The 23827-nt window shown below is 40.5% G+C and overlaps 1 protein-coding gene across 1 annotated transcript in view; it reads left to right on the plus strand.

Moving 5' to 3' along the window:
* Positions 1-23827, plus strand: part of LOC128739710 (uncharacterized) — a 176506-nt gene that overhangs the window by 138005 nt on the left and 14674 nt on the right. Inside the window, exons 5-6 of the mRNA XM_053835208.1 lie at positions 1870-2447; positions 3500-4113. Coding sequence (XP_053691183.1) covers positions 1870-2447; positions 3500-4113 — 1192 coding nt within the window. The remainder of the gene's footprint in view (positions 1-1869; positions 2448-3499; positions 4114-23827) is intronic.

The raw sequence follows: 23827 nt of genomic DNA on the forward strand, positions 1-23827 counted from the left end.
AGGGACCCTTCCTCCTATCAGGGAACCTCCCTCCCTCGTGCTGATTCTCTTATGCCAAGGAACGATTGTGCCAAGTTTGATGAATAACCGTCCAAGCATTTCGGAGTTAGGGTCTCTCCCCCTGTTACGAACCCCCCTCCCCTTTTTGTCAACCCCCCAGTGCTGATTCTCTTGTATCAAGGAACATGTGTGCCAAGTTTGGTGGAGATCGGTCAAAGCGTTCTGGAATTATGGCGGAACATACAAACATACTCATGCTCACTTTTATATATATAGATAAATAGATAAATAGATAGTAGAGATGGTCGGGTAGCGGAAAATTTGCCCGGAACCCGCACCCGTACCCGTACCCGCCGGGTTTGGGTCGGGTTCGGATATTGATAAAAAATAATTTGCGGGTTCGGGTCAGGTACGGGTTCTTAATTTTTGTTTTTGAAACCGGGTACGGGTCGAGTCGGGTATCCCTATTGACCACATTTAGCACTAAAGATGGTCGGGTACCCGGGCCCGTCGGGTTGCGGTCGGGTTCGGGTATCAAAAATAATAAACTTGTGAGTTCGGGTCGGGTACGGGTTTTAAATTTTTTTTTTTGATCGGGTACGGGTCGGGTTCGGGTATTCAAATTTTCATATCCGACCATCTCTAATAGATAGATAGATATATGGACACGTGTTACGCGTACTCTATTTGGGCCATTTTCATCTGATTTTGTCGTAAATGAATCGGAAAGAAAATGCCGTAAATAAATCGGAAAGGCCGTGAAAATCGAAAAGTTTCCTTGGGAAAATTGAGGAGAGCTCGAATTTTCGAATATTGTTTTCGTTAATAGTTTCACACCCAAGCAACTATTTGAGTTTCATTATACTCTTATGAACACAATTGGCTATCAAAACATAAGAGTGCAATAAAACTCATATTGCTGACTGGGTAGACAACATGCTTACGCAATTTCATGAAATTCTAAGACCCTTCAGCCCAAACTTGTGCACTCATTTTGATGCCCACCTGCGATTACTATCATAACAGTAGGACTTGATCTCGACCGATATTTAGAAATTTCACTTCACCTGGAATTGTAACTCTCTATGTAACGCAACAACCAAAGTGCAGACTGCATTGTTGCGAAGGTGTCAAATTATTCGGCCAATAATACCAGAGTTCACATTCGTTCTTGATCGTTGAACTTTGTTAGAAGCCATGTAAATTCATCCCTTCCTGAAATGTAAATTCTCCACTCAGTCAGTAGCTAGCAGGTGTAAACTAGTCAGACAATTATCCGCTGTACTGCACCTCGTTCAAACACTGTAAACATTTCCACACGGAAGCTTCTGTCCGTTTCGAATGCAAATTCCCATCTATCACATATGCAGCGCATTCATTTGCACTTACATTACTGCCACAGATCACAGCACGTCCCATTTCATAAATCGCTTTTAGTGCACGAAATCCGTATTTCGCCAGGTGGAAATTTGGAATGCTTTCCCAGAATACACACACCCGCACGTTAGTGGCTAGTTAATTAGTGCCAAATTCTTCAACAATAGAATCTAATCGGTTTCAATGCCAACGGGGAACAAATCACCCATCCAAATAACTGATTATACCTCTTCTCTACTCTGTATTTGCATAACCTGCATTGTGGCGGTCAAACTGCTAAAAACATTAACCAATTCAACAACACGTTTCCATACCGCACCAAAAAAATGTCTGACACATGCGAAAACCGTTAACTCATGTCCTCCATCGGTTGTGGCTCTGTGTGTGTATGTGCATTTGGGTGCATTAAAATGCTGGATTATGGAAAATCGCACATCTAACAACCTAACCAACCGCGGTGGTTTTATCCGCCTATCCGCCGACCTACCGCAGGCGATGATGACAGCATAAGTCAGTCAGCCGGGTCTGGCTCGGCACCGTCGGCCGGGGGAACGCTTCCGGTGCAACCGAGTCCGCAGCGTTACATAGTCGAAACCATCACGATGACAACCGTCACCGAACGGCGGATCATCCAAAAGACCCAAACTGATACGGAACCTCCGCCGCCGCCGCCGCCGACAACGACGGCGGCTGCTTCAATTGCTATCGTTACAGTGACATCGAGCAACGAGACTGGATCGACGGCGGTGCCTGCCTCGGCCGCCCACACCGGTAGCAGCAATAGCCTCAGCAACAACAACGACCTTCGAGCAATGCAACAAAAATCGGCGACTGCAAAAACTGGGCCGGCGGATCAATCCTCAGCCCTGGCGAACAACCACTACGAACTGGGAAAACACAAACCGCTTAGTACGGCACAGGCAATCAGTGGCATCCTCAAGGGTGGAAAACTGTGGAAAAATGAACAGCAACAGCAGCAGCAACAGCAGCATCAGCAACAACAACAACAGCAACACCAGCAGGCCCATCTTCATCAGCACGCGCAGCAGCAGAATCAACCACCGGCACAGGTGAGTTTTTTTTTGTTTACAGTATCTTATCGAAATTGGGTGCTTTCCGCTACATTTATTACCTATTGGTTTAAAAATAAAAGGCTTTGATTTATTGTCACGGCCAGCCAGTATGCAGTTTTAGAATAACTGTTAATTTTATTATCCAGCTGCGAAATTTATGAGCTTTGCTCTGCTCAAAAGCAAGGGTTTGCACTATTGCAATGATCATGGTTTATAGCCATTGGAGAAACTCGAGGAGGGATAGCGCCGCATCATATTTTCTGAAGCACACTACAATGCACGTTTTGAAAGTAGACTATTTTTTCTATCATTATTATCAAGTGTAAACACACTAAATTGTTTGTATCAAGTGTAAACACACTAAACTAATTTGTTCAGCAAAAAAGTAAATCTTATAGATTATCAAATCACAGTTTCCGGTGCCAAAATGCAATGTTTCCAAACCAAGGAAACTCAACTAAGCTGTGACACTGGATTGTCAACCACAGGATAGAAACTTTTCGTTTCCATCGGATATTGTTCAGGAAAGAGAGAGTTATTTATTGTGAAAACAATTTCCTTCGGTACTGTATTATAGCTTAAGCTAGTAATCCGGCCCTGAAAGCGATGCTTCGATTTATGTTTGTTATTTTCATCAATCAAAAATAACGATTGCTCCGTCAAGGTTTCCCTAGAGCTACGGTAATCCTGTTTATTAGCTTCAGATTCTGACTTAATATTTTAATCGGCAAAAATGAGCATTCGAAAAATCTTCCTTTTGATCTACCGTTCTGAAGAAACGAAGCAAATGATGTTGCAACTAGGAGGTACGTTGAAGCACGAAGGATAGATAAGTACCCGAGCACTTTCTGAGCTGGACTGGGTCGGGGGGTCTGAACTGCAGAGCTCAGCGATTGATTAAAGAGCATCTAATGAAAGTAGCAATATTATTGGAATTCTCTCCCAATAGACAGGATTTTCCAACCGAAGGCACTCGAATACTAATCAATTTTACCGCTTGCTTCCGTTTCTGTCTTCCGTTTCTCTCTTCTACTTCTTTTTTTCTGCAGCATGACGATTCAACGAACGTGACATCGGACGAGGAAACCAGCTCGAAACGGTCGGTTCGGTTCACCGAGGAGTCCACCATCCGGGAGGCCTGCTGCGACGGAGAGGTTCAGTCCGGTCTCGGCGAAGGTGAAATGGGCACCGGAAAGCCTATTAACTATATGTCGGATACGCTGAAGCGGCACTCGTCCAGTCTGTTCCACAATGCGCTCCGACCGAATTCGGCCGTTCGGCAGCTGTTTCCGAGTTCAGCAATCAGTCCGTTGCTTTCGTCGGCCGGTTGTGCGACGGTGATGACGGTGGCCACGGCCACCACCACCATGGCAACGGGCGTACAGATGGCGGCAGTGAACACGACCAGCGCCAGCACGGCCGGTAACCCAACGGCACTAACGCAGGAGGCACTGAAGGCTTTTGATGACTCGAAAAAACCCGCCCTGGTCCACCAGCACAGTATCACCAGCAATAGCAGTAGCAGTAACATCAATCCGGCCGCCGGTGGCGGTTCGGTAACGACCGGCAGCCCGGGTGGTTCCTGCGGGACGGAAACGGACACCATTCGAAGGACGATCGAACGGAATGCCCTTCGCCGGTCACTCATCAAGTATGAACCGAAGTGAGTAAATAACTGATTTGTTGATTTATATGTGATACATTTACAAATTTTTCGATTTCAAATGTCGATTTTCAAGTATCAAATGTTCAAAGCACAGTTTATATAAAACATACTTACATCCAATTTGAGAACTTTTTCTGCACTTTTTATAAAGTCACACTGTTTTAAAAGAACAAACCTTTAGCGTTAATTCAGCTGAAAGTGTAATAAATTGTCAACAATTTGTAGAGCACTGTTTTGGATGCGAAGATATTGTTTATTGCATCTCAGTTGTTATCACAGCGGTTGCAGTCAACTATACTCGTTTTGAACCAAAATCGGCTCAAGCTGTCCTCACATTCAATTTCGAAAAACACATGCTGCTTGAGTAAACGCTCGTACAGTGGCACCTCTCCCTCTTTAATATTTTAATACCTATGCAGCAAATCGATACTCGATTTAATCTATTGGGTAGTTAAAATGTTTTTTTTCTGCAATCAAGAATTGATACGTTAGTCAAAATATTCGAAAACCATTTCACAAAAAAAATAACTGAACATTAAAAACAATATTTTTGTAGTTCTTCAAGCAACATAGAGTCTGGGTGGTTTTGCTGGGCATCTAGTTTTTCTTTCGGTCCTGGACAGCTCGTCGCCAATTCGCTGAGCGTCTCGACACACGCAAGTTGGTTTCAACCTGGTCGAGACATCTAACACGTTGGACCTCTCTATTCTTGGGGCCAGTGGGGTTCTTGAAGAAAACGGATTTCACTGCACAGTCGTTTGGCATTCTTGAAACGTGATCGGCCCACTGTAGTCTCCTAACTTTCGCCAGATCTACGATGAAAATGTTTCCAAGTAGTGCTTGCAGCTCGTAGTAGTTTATGTAGTTTATGTAGCGTCGAAGCGTCTTGCCGAGGGAAAAGAAGGGCCGACTTCCAGCTTCAATGTGCTGTTGAGTCTCCTTACTCGTATTATTGTCGGCGGTTACCAGAGATCCTAAATAGGGTAAAGAACTAGTTTTAAGCAGTCTAAGCGGGTCACTGATTGTTTTACCTTATTACAAGCGATGGGTTGACTAAGTGGGGGATATCAGCATACCAATCTTCTTGCTATCTTTAGTTCTTCAAGCTGTTACCATTGGAAGACACTATTGTTGAGCTAAACTTATGATTTTTCGCTTTAAAAGTTGGGGCGATGGAACTAATTTTGAACACACCGAACCCATTTTCACCCGCAGGGTGCTGTTTTCAGCAATCCTGAAATCTGAATTTTTTTACGTCCCGTTAAAAAATCCCTCGAACTTTTCCCCCTATTCAGTAAGTTCGCGTTCCTATCCGCGACCTACTAATCGGCATCTGATGCGTAATCGGCATAGCGTATCGGCATATGCGTAAAATGCCATCTGTCTAAATTGTTTATCGGGGCATACACTCACCGCACCGTTCGGCAAACGGTATTCGTCGTCTCTTTTATTCTCTTGTGTTCTTATGGGAAACTGCGAGTTTGACGTCTCACTCGCTGTTCATAAGGATGGTGGGAGAACAAAAGAGGCAAACATAGAAGTGCACACGATCTAACTTTAGAACAGTGTTGTCAAAGCAAATAACATTGAAACACATCGTTGCTTCATTAAATCACTGAGAATTATGAACATCCTTTTCTCTTAAAAGTATTGAACCACGTTTTCACCATAGGAGGTTTCAGTTAATTTCAAACTAAAAATTCTTATTTCCAGAACCGAAACAGTATCTTGGCAACACGATAGTTCATCAGTTGTGCTGCAGCTGCTGCTACTGGTGAACAGGTTCCATCAATTCAGAATTTGTTTTCAGTTTTGTTAGAAAATAATAAAACTTTCGGCTAGTGACAAAGCCTTAGATAATAGAAAAAACCCGATTTAATCCACCTAGTGGTGAAAGGAACCTTTGTTATACGGTCTTTCTTGCTATTTGAGATAGAAATCGACACGTCTTCGGAGTATAATTCATCTATTGGTTAACGTTACGTACTGCGTTGCTTTACATAAAATTTTTCAAAATTGAATAAGTTTGCAAAATTTGAACAAAATATGACCACCATTTTGATAGATCCTTTTTTCATGAAAGTGCTGAATAAAGATAAGTAAGTTGTTAATAATTTGAGTAAGTGCAAGTAAAAGTAAGTTGTAAGAGCAAATATTATTCTTGAACATATACATTGCGTAGTAAAGGTCTAGTTTATAGATTTTTGAACTATGCATAATTTCCTGTAATGCCTATTTGATTCACACCAATAAAGTTTTCCAGAATAAATTTCATCAATTTTTATTAACCTTCGGCTACTCACGCTGTTATATTTTGTACAACACGTGTAGGTTTTCGAACGCCATATTGTTATAAAGTTACAAATCGTTGTGTAACTAACGTATATTCTTCAATAAACTTTTTATGAGCAAAATGTCATAATTAGTCAATGCATTAATACTTTAAATTGTTGAAAAAATAGATCAGCATAAACTGACATCACAGAAATGAAGCATCCATATGAGGTGTACCGGAATTGGCCCAACTGGAATTTTCTCTCGTTTCTTCATATGGAAAAATGGTGTCTATGTGCATCAAAACAATCAGCAATAATGTAAAATGTTTAAAATGTATCCGTCTGTTGGTAGTCGAGTGATTCGGGGTCAAAATTAGGGTATTTTTTATAATCAAAGTTCTAAAGTTCCTAAACAAGCAAACGTAGAGGTTTACTATATTCAGAAAAATTATGTATTTTTACTATTTGTGCAACTTTGTAATACATGAAAAAGTCATACAACAATTACGAAAAGAGCTAAAATGAAAAACTGATTTCACTAATTCATATACAATAAATAAGATTTTTCTAGCTTCGCTGAAGAGATAGAGGGTTACTGTCTTCAGCAAAATTTCTTGTAATGATATGCTCTAAAACTTTGCAGAACACATCAATGTGTTATATTGAAACTGAAGAAAAACATTTTTTTTATTTCACTTTTAGGGGGATTAATCAAAATTTAAATTGCACCAGACGATAGAACTTTCAATTTCAAGAAATTCTTCCAAAGGTTCGATAAACCTAAAACCAAGTTTTCCCAGTCAAAACTCTAGTGCGCATGTCTTTTTGGCTTCGGGCCATTGTGCGCGCGAGTAACCGTATTACAAAAGTTGGCGCGAGTGTTGGAGGGTTAATATCTTTTGATCGGCAAAACCAATTCTTCTGAAATTTTGCAGATATATTTGCAGCATTAAAATCTCTAGTTTGATGCAAAAATAATTCAAACTAGATAAATCATCTTAGATGAAATAGTTATAAATTATTGTAAATTTTAATGTGTTGTATTCAATTGCTTATAATTTTCAAATTAAACGTCCAATCAAAAAACAAATCAATAGTGATCTATTAGGCTATGTTACCTTTCAAATGAGACTAAAAGCGCCTAAGTCGGTTTAGCCATCTCTAAGAAACAGGCGATAATTATTACCTTGTCAAAACAGGTTTTTTAAGGATAACTTTTAAACTACTTGTTTGTTTTCAATAAAATTTACCCGAAAAATTTAGCATTAACAAGAGCTTTCATTCGATACCAAGATCGTTGAAATCGGTCACTTGGTTCCGGAGAAAATCGTGTCACGTAATTTTCACGTTTTTACTTATAACTTTTAAACGAAATGTCGGACCTCGAACTAATTCAATAGTGATATACTAGGCAATAATACCTTTCAAACAAAAGTAATTGCGAACAAATAGGTTCAGCCATCTCCGAGAAACAGACGATAGAAAAGTTGCGCCCCGCACATACATACACACATACACACACACACACACACACACAGACATTGCTCAGTTCGTCGAACCCTATCGATTGGTATATGTGGCTCGGCCCTCCGGGCCTCGGATCAATTTCGTGTTTTTCGACCAATTCCTAAACCTTTGTTATAGTATAACAAAGGTAAAAAGAGACTGAATAATATGGTATGTGACAATTGAGTGCTTGACTTTCAGAGTGGTTGTAATCAGTGCTGAAAATTTGATGAATTCGTTAGTAGCGAGGTGGCGATTGCTGAAGAGCAGCTGAAAAACGTACGTTTTTGGACAACAATTTTTAATTCATCATATTTCTTGTCGGAAACCCAGTAAATTGTGTTTGTGTGAACCAAATGTATGGTTAAGTGATTTGTGAAGATGATCCTATCAAAAGATTTGGAAAATATGAATAAAAAAGTGCATTTTCGGATCATTTATGTTCAACTGATTAAAATAGGTAACACTGCTTAACTCGTTCCTTACCCTATATAAACTCATCCGCCACTTTCAGTTGATCACCGTCAATAGTCACTGTCCGTAGGAGGCTAACGTTGTTTTCTCTGGAGCCTCTTCCTACCGTAAAGGGTGTCCACGGTAAAATTGCAACACACAAAATTAATTCGCAAAACTTGAGTTTTTATCCGATTGTCATCAAACTTTCAGGGCATAAAAAAAACAATCAAACTTAGTTTTAGTGTTTTTATTTTATTAAATTTCACTTCCGTATCCGAATGTCGGTACTTTGGCCTTAACCCCATCCATAAGATCTTGCACAACCTCAAAATCGACATGGTTTGCATATTTGCCCATCTTCTTCTTCTTCTTCTTCTTCAGCATAGAGCCGGGGTGGCTCGTGCTGTTTGAATCACTCGTCTCGTCCTCCGTGAGCAGCGTCACGGCTTTAAGTTCATAAAGAACTACCATTCAACTCGGCCTTGGGCCACTCGTTGCCAATTTCCTAGTCGTCTCAGAAGTCGCAAGTCGCTTTCGACCTGGTCGAGCCATCGTGCACGTTGAGCCCCCCCTGTTCTTGGTGCCGGTGGGATTGTTGAAGAGGACTATTTTCGTCGCACTGTCGTCCGGCGTGCTTCCGACGTGTCCGGCCCACCGTAGCCTGCTAACTTTCGCTAGATGTACGATGGGAGTCTCCCCAAGCAATGCCTGTAGCTCGTGATTCATACGCCTCCGCCACTCTCCGCTTTCAGTTTGTACTCCGCCAAATATCGTCCGCAGCACTTTCCGCTCGAACACGGCAAAGGCGCGTGTGTCCTCCGTGAGCAGCGTCACGGCTTCAAGTTCATAAAGAACTACCGGTCTAATAAGGGTTTTGTACATTGTTATCTTCGTACAGCGGCGTATGCTTCATGATCGTAGTATTTTACGAAAGGGAAAGTAGGCCCGATTTCCCGCTTGGATGCGCCGCTGGATCTCCTTACTAGTGTTGTTGTCCGCGGTCACCAGCGATCCCAAATACACGAACTCCTCTACCACTTCTAGATCGTCGCCGTCAACGGTTACCGTCCGTGGGAGGCGCACGTTTGTTTCCTTAGAGCCTTTTTCTTTCATGTATTTGGTCTTCGACGCATTTATTTTTAGCCCAATTCTCCTAGACTCCGCTTTCAGTCTGGCGTAGATTGCCTCCGCCGTCGCAAAGTTCCTGGCTATGTTATCGAAGTCATCTGCAAAGCCTAGAAGTTGGTTACCCTTGGTAAAAATCGTGCCTCTCGTTTCGATGCCCGCTCGTCGGATCACCCCCTCAAGAGCGATGTTGAACAGCATGCAGGATAGACCGTCACCTTGTCTCAACCCTCGTCGCGTCTCGAAGGGACTCGAGAGTGTCCCAGAGATGCGTACGAAACACATCACTCGATCCAATGTAGCTCTGATCAGTCGCGTCAGTTTGTCCGGAAAACTGTATTCGTGCATTATCTGCCATAGCTTGTCTCCATCGACTGTATCGTATGCTGCTTTGAAATCAATAAAGATGTGATGCGTGGGCACGTTGTACCCCCGACATTTCTGCAAGACCTGCCGGATAGTAAAAATTTGGTCCGTAGTTGCGCGAGCCCCCATGAAACCCGCCTGATAATTCCTTACGAAACCTTGTGCTATCGGTGACAATCGGCGTTACAGGATCTGGGAGAGTACCTTGTAAGCGGCGTTTACCAGCGTAATCCCGCAATAGTTGCAGCAATCTAGCCGATCACCCTTTTTGTAGATGGGACAAACCACTCCTTCCATCCATTCCTCCGGTAGCTTTTCCTCCTCCCAAATCCTCGAAAAAAACCAGTGTAGAGCCTTTGCTAGCGTTTCTCCGCCATGTAGGCGGTCTTTCCCAGCGGCTTCATTGGTCTTCAGCAGGCTGATTTCTCATTTGGCATCTTGGAGATCAGGTGTTAGGACATTACTATCCTCCATGGGCGCTCCTAGGTTAATTTCCATTCCGCTTCCTTCTGCGACTTCGCCATTGTGGTGTTCAACGAAGAACTGCTTGCTTCTGTCGACCACCTCGCGCTCGTTTGTGATTAGATGCCCTCCCTCGTCCCTACACATGTTCGGTGTGTAGCCCTTCCGAGTTTGGTTCGCCTTCTCATAAAACTTGCGCGTCTCATTAGCTTGGAATAGTTGTTCTAATTCTTCACGATCTCTGTCCTCCTCAGGATCGTGGTCAATTGGTTCCTAACTCGTCGGTATTTGGCCAGGTTCTCTCTAGGGGCAATACTTAGATAATTTTTCCAAGCAGTTTTTCCCCTCCACCGCTTGTTGGAATTCCCCATCAATGCAATCATTTTGTGTAGTTCAGGTTCAATACCTAGTGCCGCGGTAGCGGTCTCTCCGAATCTCCGATGACCGAGCATATTCTGCCCCAACCGTCTTCGAGGTTTGAAGCACCTAACTCCTGGGAAGAAGGCAGTGCCTCATTTAGTATTCGCGCGTAGTTCTCGACGGCTTGCGGGTTATCTAGCTGCTTGATGTTCAGTCGAGTAGGGCGGCTTTGACGTGTCCGGTATACAGTGGACAGCTTTGGGCGTACATGTACTGCAACTAGGTAATGATCAATATCCGCACCCGTCGGGAGCGTACGTTCGTGATGTTAGAGAAAAACCTCTATGAGAACGTGGTCAATTTGGTTCATTGTGCGTTGGTCAGGTGATCTCCAGGTGGTTTTGTGGATATCCTTGCGCGGGAAAAAGGTGCTTCGGATCACCAGGCCTCGGGAAGCTGCGAAGTTTATACATCGTTGGCCGTTATCGTTTGTGTCGGTGTGCAGGCTATGGGGTCCTACCACCGGTCTATACATTTCTTCCCTACCGACCTGGGCGTTCATATCCCCGATGACGATCTTGATGTCCCGTGACGAGCAGCTGTCGTACGTTTCCTCCAGCCTCGCGTAGAACGCTTCTTTCTCATCGTCGGGTCTACCTTCGTGCGGGCAGTGCACGTTAATTATGCTATAATTGAAGAAACGGCCCTTTATCCTCAAAACACACATTCTCTCGTTGATCGCCTTCCAATCTATCACGCGATCCTGCATTCCGCCCAACACTACAAACCCCGTTCCCAGTTCGTTGGTAGTGCCACCGCTCTGGTAAAACTGGGCCTTTCCGCCACGGATCTTCCATACCTTCTCTCCTTTGCGACAGATTTCCTGCAGAGCTACGATGCCGAGTTTGCGGGGTTCAAGCTGTTCAATCAGCACCCGCTCGCAACCTGCGAAATTTAGCGATCTGCAGTTCCAAGTCCCGAGTCTCCATTCGTCGTCCTTGTTCCGTCGCCTAGGTCGAAGCCGAATATTCCGCTCCGAATTTACTTGAATTTTGTAAGTTTTTTAATTTAGGTGTGTAGCCGTACTGGGGCAACACTACCGAGTCTCGCGATGGGGCTGCCATCTTATAGTGCCGAGACTCACAATACCTCCTTCACGGTTGGTATACGACCTTAGTTTCCACCGGGGTTGGTTACCCGATCTCCGCTAAGGTTGCTCGTATTCCGGCTGGTACCACGAGGAGGTCGGGATCGGAGTTGCATATTTGCCCATGCTTTCTTCATTTCTTCAACTGTTTTAACTACTTTAGGATGTTTCAGAAGATTCTGCTTCATAATAGCCGAGTATATCTCGATTGGCCCCAGCACCGGTGTATTTGAGGGATTTTAATCTTTCGCCACGAAATCGACATTTACCTTATGCCACTCCAGCACGACCTTCGCACAATGCCATGAAGTCAAATCCTACCAGATGATCGTAGGACAGTTGTGAGACTTCAGAAGAGGAAGAAATCGCTTTTGGAGACACTCTCTCAAACACACCTGTCTATGTTTATGAACCTGGGGTCGCGAAGGGTGTACTCCGCTTTCCACATGAACAAATTGCTTGCCAAATCACGAATTTTTTGGCAAAGTTCGATATTTTCTGTTTTTGGAGGTTCTCTGGAACATCAAACTTACACTTTGCAGTAGGTAGAATTTGGGATTCCAACTTTTTACCGATAGCACGATGTGACGAATTCTGATTTTCGATGTACTTGTGCAGAACTTTTTCGCAAACGAGCAGTTCTTTCGACGACATTTTTCATATCTTTACGCACCTGATAAAAAGACTCATACAGTATAAACAATGCACTTTGAACTTTCTCTATGCAAATTCAAAAGATAGAGCAATTTGAGTGTGCTGCAATTTAACCGTGGACACTCTTTATATTTGGTTTTCGACGCATTGATTTGTAACCCAATCCTTCTAGCATCTGTTTTTAGTTTGCCTCCGCCGTCCCACGGTTTCTAGTAATGATGTCGAGGTAGTCTGCAAAGGCTAGGAGTTGGATACTATTGCTGAAGATCGTTCCTCTCGTTTCGAAGCCCACTTGCCAGATCACATCTTCAATAGCGATGTTGTATAAAATACAAGAAATTCCATCCCATTGCCGCAACCCTCCGTGTGATTTTAATGGACTCGAGAGTAACCCTAGCCATCACTCGCTCTAAGGCAGCTTTGATCCACCGCGTCAGTTTGTCTGAAAAACTGTTTTCATGCATTGTCTCTAGCTGAATATTCGTGCTCGACTGTATCTTATGCTGCCTTGTAATCTACGAAATTTTAGCCCCAGCAGCGCAGTAGCGAACGAGCTGTACTAAAGTGGTTTCTGTTGTCTTGATTCTGTACGTGAACAAACTATGGATTTACGCTGGTATCGGAAATTAGCAATTTTGTACGCTTTCCTGAATCCCGTCATTATGATCATTGTAACTTGGATATGTCTACCAAAATATGCAGAACTTGCAAAATTCGTCGTTTCAGTGATGTTACCGTTTGCGTATTATGCGACTTTGGCTTTCTGCATGTGGAATGGCGTAGTATATCATAAACCTAATTACCTACAACGTTTTCAAGATTGCGTACTCTATCAGGAAGGCGCGATACTGTTCATAGTTATGTTTCGTTTATTGGCAATGGTTCATGACTATTATAGTGGTAATTGTGAACATAAGACGTGGATCATTTAGACAGTTATTGATTGTGTCATATATCTCTGTCCTCTTCCGTTCGAGTTGTGGTTAGGTCAGGGCGCGATGGAGTACGTTGATGGGCAGCAGTGAAGACACTTACAGATGTATAAACTGGAGCTGAATAAAGAACGGAAATAGGTCCAGGAAAAATATTTTTATTTCCCTGATGTAGAAAAAAATATGATACGTGGGCAACATTTCTAGAGGATGTGTCGGAGCGTGACAATTTGATCCGTAGTAGCACGGTACCTTATAAAGTCCACCTGATATTGCCCTACGAATTCTCTTGCTATTAGGACGTCATAAAATCTGGGAGAGCACCTTGTAGGTGGCGTTGATCCCCGTAGTTCCGTGGTAATTACTTCCATCCATTCCTCCGGTAGCTTCTTATCCTCCCAAATCCTTGCAATAAGCCAGTGAAGTGCCGTTGCTAGTGGTGCTTGGTCATATTTATGGAGTTCTGCCGTAAGGCGGCTTTTCTGACGGTTCTATTATTCTTCAACTGAGCGATTTCTCCCTGTTATCGTTTGTAGGCACTCCTAGGGAAGCTTCAGTTCCGTCTCCGTCTGTTATATTGCGATTAGAATGCCTATCGAAGAATTGGTTCCACTTATCGACCATCTCGCGTTCGTTTGTGACCAGGTTTCCGTCCCCCTCCCTACATATATCAGGCTTCGGTGTGTACCCTTCACGAGATTATTTCACCTTTTCATAGAACTTGCGTGTCTCATTAGCCCAGAATAGTTGTTCTAGCTCTTCCCGATCTCTGTCCTCCTTCTGGTGATTTTTCCTCTTCAGGGTCGTGGTCAACTCATTCTGCGCCTTTCGATACTTGGCCAAATTCTCCGTCCAATGCTTAAATAATTTTTCCAAGCTCTGTTTTCCTCTCCACCGCTCGTTGGCATTCGCCGTCAAACCAATAATTTCGTGCACCTGAGGTTTCTTATCCTAGCATTCCGCTTGTGGCCTCATGGACGTCCGTCTCGTGGGTTACCCAAATGCCAAATGTTCAACCGACGAGCGATTGGTATATACCATCGCGTTGATAGTTTAAAGCGCACATGTAAAGCAAAGCCTAGGTGCTACATTCCGTTATCGAAACTAGACCTTCTGTTTTTATACGACAGACCTTGCAGCCAGCTGTTAGAGTGCAGGACAATTGCAGGGCCTGTTGCTACGATCTTATTGATTCTAGCAGCCTATTATTAGACCAGCGTCATACCTTGAAGCCAACTGGGAGGCGCACATGTACTGCTACTATATGCAATGATGCGAGTCGATATCCACACCATGTAGAATGCGTACGTTGATGATGTACGAGAATGTGATCGATTATTTGGTTCAATATTCGTTGATTAGGTGATCTCCAGGTGGCTTTGGGGATATCTTTGCGGGAAAGAAAGTGCTTCTGGTCACCAAACCTCGGGAAGCTGCAAAGTTCATGCAACGTTGGCCGTTATCGCTCGAGTCGGTGTGCAGGCTATGAGGCTCCATCCCCAATCTATGCATTGCTTCCCTGTCGACCTGGGCGTTTATATTCCCGATGACGATCTGGATGTCCCGTGCATAGAGCGCTTCTTTCTCGTTGATTGCTTTTAATTCATTATGCGATCTTGCATTCTGCCCGTTACTACAAAGCCGTTCCCAACTTGTTGGTCACTCCACTGCTCTGGTAGAATTGGGCTGGGCCGCCTCGGACCCTCCACACTCCTGCACTGTCACGATGCCAAACTTTCGGGATTCTAACTGATCATGCAGCACCCTGTTGCCGCCCATGAAATTTAGCGATCTGCTGCTTCCATTCCATGTCCTTATTTCGCCGCCTATGTGCATGCCAAATATTCCCAGTAGAATTTCCTTGACTGTTTTAGTATTTTGCATTTAGATAGGTAGTTGTACTAGGGCCACGCTACCGAGTCTCGTGATGGTGCTGCCATCTTATAGTGCCGAGACAACCCAAGTAACAATTCCAAGTTTTATTATGTTCGTGTAGTGGTTTTCATGACCATAAAACCGCTAATAAAACTAAGAGCTCCACCAGAACTTTCTGATGACCACTATAAAACTGCTTTCTGACCAAGTGACCCACTCCTCAGAATGTTTTCGTAACCTCTATGAGAATCAGGATATACGCTCAAGTAGTTGTATCACGCTCTGCTAAAAGCAGCAATAAAACCGATTAAGCTTTCGCTGCTTGACAGCCACCGCCATAATTTAATAATGCTCTTCGCTTGTCGTTCTGGTAAAAGTTAAATCAACAGACCTCATACCTCTAGACAAGTATTGGCGCTAGTGTTCCCATTGTATTCCTGGAAAATCATCTTCCAGCAAGAAGCCAGCACTTCTGAACTACAAGTGTCAAAAGTGTGTTTACGTTTACCAAAAAGAAAAAGGAAAAAACAACTACCCGGTGTCGGTGCTCGGTGCTTGCGATACAGTAACGGATCCCTTTTATCAAACAATCGACCGTTTTTAAATATATTTTATATTCATTTTGAAATCGCTGAAGTTGCCGGGAGCAGCTGCGGATGTTGGAATAAGTACAATCTGCAGCCCGCAGAGTTACGGGCTATCGCAGTGAAATAGGTGGCTAAAGCAGCGAAGTTATTGTCATTTCGGATATTTATTTTTGTGTTAAATTAGTTGCCGAATCTGCCCCAGTCAGTGTGTGGTGTGTCGGGTTTAAAAGTATGTATCAGCTAACCGGTAAAAATCTGCTGCAAATTGTGGTGCAGGTTATCCTATAGGCTCGACAATTGAAAGCATACGCAAGCATACTTGCAGTTTGTTCGCATCGACTCAGGACTCAATCCACTAGTCTAGTAAAAGGACCCGTTGGACCCGCTTACCGCTTAGATAATTAGCACCCACGTCTGCAGCTTACTACTCAGTATTCCTGCCCCATTTTTGCAAGAAAAATCTTCAAGTGTGTTCAATCTATCAACGTTGTATATGGTTAATATTGATCTGCACGAGTTCAATGTAATCAAATTTGACGTTTGTAGTACAGAACATAGCAAAACAACATAACCTGCAAATATCCAGCGATGCCAGCGCCAATACTTGTCTAGGGACTATGAGGTCTGTGGTTAAATCAGTTCATCAGCATTGTTAGCTTTAAAATACATCCGTGAGCAGAAAAGTTAGAGTTTTACTGTCAGATTATTCGGAACGATTTGGTTTACAGCGACCATATTGGTAAAATTCAATTTATAGAATAATTTTCTGACATCAGTCATTGGCACATTCCAAAACTACTCAGACAAATCAACGCTTGTTTTATTTTGCCAATTTAATTAATCAATCATGTTGTTCGCAGCGTAAAATATATATCTTAGCTATGTCTTATCTAATCACTCATGTCATATCTTAGCCAATTGAATCGTTTGTTTGAGAAACCCCACAAGTCCACTCGACACTATTGTTGGAAAACAACAATAAACTGATTTTCTCAAAATTTTGAACCAATCCTTACATTTTTTGGTATGAGGTTCTATGATAATATCTAAAATACATTATGTAGACTTATCTTTTGATCAAAATAATGATTCTAGCTGAAATTGCAAGGCTTTAAAGTTGATGGATATTTGGGGTTTCTCAAACAAACGAGAAATTGACAGTGCACTTAAGTAGTTTTAAGCCGTTTTTATTCAAACTTGTGCTCTTTCCATACTCATAGTATGTAATTTGCTACCATATATCACTGAGGATGTTAAAAAACTACGTACCGCTAAGAGGAAAAAGAGGGGAGGGGCGCTAAATATTATTTATTAAAAATTTTGAAGTAGAATAATACAAGTTTTAGAAAAAGTTTTGTTCTTTTTTAATCCAAATTTTTATCATGGTTTGCATTTACCTATTAAAAAATAAAAGGTAAATGGAGTAACAGCGGTTTTTGAACTGCATAAATGGACCACAGTAACACGAATTCACATCGAATAGAATACCTTGATACTTTGCTAGTAGTAATGAAAGATATTATAACCAGAAAATAAACATTTTAAATCTTGGATAACAATCGTACTATGATTATGGAACAGAATCTGAGAATAAGGGCCTGTTCTCAAATTACGTTATACCAAAAGGAAATGAAGATACGTGAACAGCATCTTAAATACTTCGAAATGATAAATTATTGATTTTGCAGTTACTCGGGAGTGCTCGACGGATTATTTACATTAGGAAAAGCAACGAGTTAACAAAAAAGATAAATAGAAGATTAAGCCTTTTATTTATATACAGTATACTCTCGGAAAAGTTAATCGATTGGGGAATGGGTCGATTAACTTTTCCGAAATATTAACTTTTCCGAGTAGTCCCTAAAATTATTGAAAATGATAAATACAAAAGCGAAAAATGCACTCCGGGATATAGGATAGACATTTTTATGTATTTTGAAAATGTAATGAAAAGAAATATGTAGCAAGATCTTTATGAAATAATACTTAGTTTCTTTCAGTAAGTTTAAAATAGTCGGTTACACTAGTTTACTTTGGTTTTTTTCGTATAGTCTGCGACTACGTTTTGATAATGTTCGCGCTTATTTTTAGTTTCTTGCTGTTCCTTCTTTTGCATTTAAAACTCAATCTGAGTTTGCGCTTTTCCAGTATGTTATCAATAATCCTGAAGTAACTATGTGTAACTAGCAAATAGTTCAATACGCTATTGTTGCAATTATTTTAATTTAAGTTTAATTGAACCCCAGTTATGATGCGACTCTGAATGACTCTGTATGACTGTGGAAAGGCGACAATAAACCGAAACGTGTGTGTACGAACGCTTGGACAACCAATAAATTCAAACTCTCAGAAAAGTTAAGTTAAATATTAACTTTTTAGAGCGTTGCATGAGAGCTGATATGCGCTTAACTTTTCTGAACAATTAACTTTTTAGAGAGTTAACTTTTCCGAGAGTCTACTGTATTGTGCTATTATTAACAGTGTATAGTAAATGGTGGGTTACTGCTTTTGTGAGAAACGCATGGATAGTTTAGTCTGTCGATTTCTGGAACGAGATTGCTACAGTTCTTACTATATCTAGATTACAAGTACGGTTTATTTGCATTTATCTTGTCGACTAACTAATCCAAGCTTATCTGCATTTGCAATCAGCTCGCACTTTTTCAGCTAAAACATCCTTTTCTTTTCGACGTCGTTCTTTTACTTTTAATAACCTTCGCCTTGCATTCTTTAGTCCGCCGAACACTATGTTTCTTCTTTTTGACTGTGTCCAACTCGTAATTTTTCGATTCCAAAGACATTTTTACACTATTGAATTGTGTTGCGAATACAACATTGCACGTAAATATTGAATGATAATTTTGTACCTATCGCAGCGCCGCTCTAGGTGATTATCGGAAACATGGATATTTGGGGTTTCTCAAACAAACGGATATTTGCAACCCCAATTAAAAGGGGTTCGTGGAACTAACTTTTTCTGGAATTTTGAGGGAAGGTGTGGATCTCCTCAAGGATTCGAAAACTGTTAAAAAGTCCATTTTCATAAAAATGGCGTTTGTGGGGTTTCTCAAACAAACGATTCAATTAGCCTGGTGATAATTAAGAGTAGAGTTAATTGGATTCAAAACTGTTCCGTTCGGTAGAGCGAAAGTTATTGAATGGTAAACCTGCATCAAAGTCAGCATCAGCAGCATGCATTGGTTTGTTCTCATCAAGCAAGCTTTTGTTGTAAGGCCATCGACAACAAGAAATGTTTCAATAAAATGGAATATGATGATTCACCAAAGCACTAAAGAAGGTAGTATGTATTTGCGAAATATTTGAATAGTTTGAAACCCCACAAACGCAATGTATTATAAAAAATGTCCATCAAATTTAACGCATTGTATTTGAATTTCAATCCTTTTATTTGATCAAGAGATAAGTCATTCTCGCTCAAAACCTCGCAGTGGAAAGATCGGAAAGTATCGGCCATTTTTTTCTTTTACGCGACACGTGGTTTTTTGCTTCTAAAATTTTCGAATATTTTCAACAAGTTTGGCGGATGTGAAAAAGTTATATTAAATCGAACTTTTAAATATTTCAACTAGATATATTGTATTCTCTTAGTTTTCTTTAGTTTCTTATGTAAGCATTAGGGTAAGTTATGTACAGTGTATGAATAGCGAAGATAGCGATTTTGGAGGATTTGAGGACTGCCTGGACCCCCAGCAGCTCGATGATTCTCAGATTAACATAGAAATAGAAAGAAGAAATTTACGTCGTAGATATGAAATAAGCGATGACACTCGTCATCTGAAGGTACGGTAAATAAAAAGAACAGAAATATGGTTAACAAAAAGATAAAGGAGAATAAAACAGATAAGAATACCAAATCTCAAGAGGACATCACAGATAAAATGATTACAGACGATTTTCCGAATCAATCAACCAGTTCACAAAATCACAAAACCCAAATTAATTCCAATACAACAGAACAACTACAGAAAACAAAGAACACAAATCCATCATTAAACAAAGTATACAAAGATAACTGGATTAAAAATACAACCAGCAACATTTTCTTTATTGAGAGACAAAAACTACCAGATGAAAACAAAACCGAAAATAAAACAACCCCAAAAACAATTCACCCGATGGAACTTGCAAAAATCTTATATAAAGTCGGTATCAAAAAATACAAAGAATTAAAGGCAGCAGGACAAGGACGATTTAGAATATCATTTGATAAACCCAGAGACGCTGAAGTTCTTCTAAACTCAAAAATATTAACAGACGAATTTAAGTTACAAATCTATATCCCGAACATGCTAAGAGAAACAATCGGAGTCATTCGAAATGTACCCCCTTCGCTTTCAGAAGCAGAAATCCTAGAAAACATGAACGCAGGAAACAAGAAAGTGACAAAGATAGAACGTATAAGCAGAAAGATTGATGATATCCTTGTACCCACATACACTGTTAAAATTTATGTTGAAGGACAAACGCTCCCCGATCAAGTTTCAATCTTTGGAATTGATACAAAAGTCGACTATTATATTTTTCCGCTTAAAATGTGTAGCCTATGTTGGAGATACGGGCATAAACCCAAAGCTTGCCGAACCAAAGAGCCCCGTTGCGTCAATTGTGGTTACAATCATATTGATAAAGAATGTACTACAACACCCAAGTGCGTACATTGCTTTGGTGCACATCCAGCAAATAGCAGAGATTGCCCGGAAAGAGCCAGACAAGACAAGATTCGCTATGCTATGGCGACTGATAAGCTCACGTTTCTCGAAGCCGCAGACAAGTTCCCTAAATATCAGAGGGTACAACACAGAATCGATTCAATAAGAGATTTTCCACAACTCCCCGATCAACAGCCCGTAACAGAACCACAAACACGAAATTTTAACAACTTCACACAGCTTCAGTACCAACGAACCTTAGCAAACGTCACCACTAACCAACGGTCGCATACAAACGATTCCTTGGATAGAATAGAGTTTGATAACATCGTTAAACAGGTAAAGGAACAACTTTTTAAAGAACTAAATTTAAATACTCTAATGCATAAGATCAAAACAATACACTCTTCTATCATCAAACATTCAGAACAGTATAAACATCGTAAAAACTCAATAGACTCTGACATTTTCTTGATTGACATAAGCGACCAAATACAATCCTTATTAAATCCGGAAGTAATACAGTTAAATAACGATCATATCCCTCTTTCAACCAACAATGGATAAATACAAAAATTTAAACATCATGCAACACAACATTACTAGCATCAGACCCACAGATACACGTAAATTACTTATACACTTCCTTTCAAAAAATAAAATCGATATCGCACTATTACAAGAAATTTGGATGCGACCTAATGAAAACTTTGATTTTAAGGGATATACATTTATTAAGCACTCAAGACCCGCTGGATACGGTGGGGTAGGAATTTTAATTAGAAAAGAACTAAGGTTTGAAATAGTAAAACTCCCACAACACAACCCAGTAGAAGCAATAGCCATTAAAACTTTAAACACAGAACCAACAATGATTATAACATCTATTTATGTACCACCATTGCCAATTCGAAACCATGAAATAAGAGATCCATTAAATAAAATCATATATGAGATAGAAAAATTTAATTTAAACACAATAATTGCGGGTGATTTTAACGCACATAACCAAACTTGGAATCCGCAACGTTCTACCTGTCCCCGAGGTGAACTGATTGCTAATCTTTTTGATAATACAGACCTAGTCATGCTCAATGACGGTACCGCTACGCTTATTAAACCTCCAGATAGTCAACCGTCGGTTATTGATCTTACCTTCGCTTCTCCTGAAATAGCATGTAAAACTGACTGGAATGTTATTCACGATGAAGTTTTTAGCAACCATAAAATAATAAAATTCAGCATCCAAAACGGCACTAAAAATTATAACTTTCCTACTGAATGTGTAAACAAAACACATGCAATCGAAAATATTAATAACCTCCACCCCTCTTCTATAAGTTGCGGAGTTGACCTTATAACTGTTTTGGGAGAACAAATTAATAAGGCTAAATTCTATCGTTCTAATAGCAATCGAATTCCTAAACCTTGGTGGAATAAGGAAATTAATGAACAACATAAGATTAAAAACAGCCACTTGATTCAATACTACCGAAATCAAACATATGAAAACTACATTGAATTCAAGAAATCCAAAGCTAAACTGAAAAGGATGATTAGGACAGCTTCCAGACAAAGTTGGAACGAGCTAATCGACTCTATTAATCCAGACATGGACCAAAAAACTCTCTGGAATACCATTAAAAGAATAGGCGGAGGATTTCCTTCAAAAAATAACGTAAGCCTTTTAAATGACCACTCAGTAGCAACCCAGTTTATGGACACCAACTTCCCACAAGCGGAAGAAATTGACTTTTACCCCAAACCAACTAATGACTCAATAAAAATCAATATTCATGAAGTTATAAAACTAATAAACAGTAAGAAAAGCACATCAACTCCTGGTATAGACGGTATCTCATTTTACGTTTTAAAAAATATGAACTTTCACTTACTATCTCGAATTATAGAAATAATGGAGGTCACGGTCAATGACGGGACTATCCCTGAGGATTGGAGAAACACAAAAATTATTCCCATCTTAAAACCAAACAAGGATCCGAATCTAGCTATTTCATACAGACCCTTGTCAATGTTATGCGTCATTTTGAAAATAGTTAATTTTTGCATTAAACGGAAATTATCTACATATATTGAACAAAACAAATTAATACCGTTATATTCCTTCGGCTTTAAAAGTAAGATATCGACATCTAACTGTATGAATACACTGTTATCCCATGTCAAACAAAGTAAACGAGACGGACAGACTATTATTGCCACTTTCCTGGACCTTAGTAAGGCGTTCGATAACGTCAATATAACTAAATTGTTAACAATTCTAGAAAATAGAAACGTTCCACAATCAATAACCAATTGGATTTACCACTATCTTAAACTAAGAAATGTTTCTCTTACGCTTGCAGATGGAACTGTAATAAACAGAACTACGAACAAGGGACTTCCTCAGGGTTGCTCCCTCTCACCAACGTTATTCAACATGTATACAATTCAAACGCACTCAATATCAACGCAAGACAAAATATTAGTTCAATACGCAGACGATTTTACAGTTCTGGTAAAGGCTAATAATTTGTGCAATGCTACCGATAAGATGAATACTTTCCTGGCACAATTATCCAATATCTTCTCCGAACTTGACATGGTAATCAACCCTGACAAGAGCGGGGCCATGATTTTTTATAATACTTTTCATCCAAACACAAATATTCAACTCAACAACTTCCCGGTTGAAATTAAAACCATACATAGATTTTTGGGAATCCTTATAGATTATAAACTTAATTACAATAAGCATATACAAACTACAGTTGCCAAAGCTAAACGAAAAATTAACATACTTAAAATGCTAACCAAAAAGAAAAACGGTGCACACCCGAAAACTATGTTGCGTATTGCAAAAGCAATAGTACAACCACACCTTGATTACGGTCTGACGGTAATTGCAGGAACCTCCAAAACCTCATTCTCCAAGTTAGAAACCGTCCAACACTTGTATATTAGAGTATCTATGAGATATCTCAAGTCCACTCCTAACCACGTCATCTTAGCTGAATCAGGCATTTTACCGCTAAAAGAAAGAGCTGAAATACTAGCTTTTAAAGAAATAGTTAAGTTAATTTATAATGACAATACCCCATTGACACCTTTTTTGTACCATTTCATACAAACTGACAGTGAAGACAAACACATGACTTACCTGGAATACATTGCAAGCATTAACAACTATCACATATTACAACTTGCTAAAAAAATAAACTATCAACGAACAAATAAAATCACAGTTAAATCTGAAATAGATAATTTAAGAAAAAAATCAAACGTCACCATCCAA

This window comes from Sabethes cyaneus, chromosome 3, assembly GCF_943734655.1.
Source record: "Sabethes cyaneus chromosome 3, idSabCyanKW18_F2, whole genome shotgun sequence".
Taxonomy (NCBI): domain Eukaryota; kingdom Metazoa; phylum Arthropoda; class Insecta; order Diptera; family Culicidae; genus Sabethes; species Sabethes cyaneus.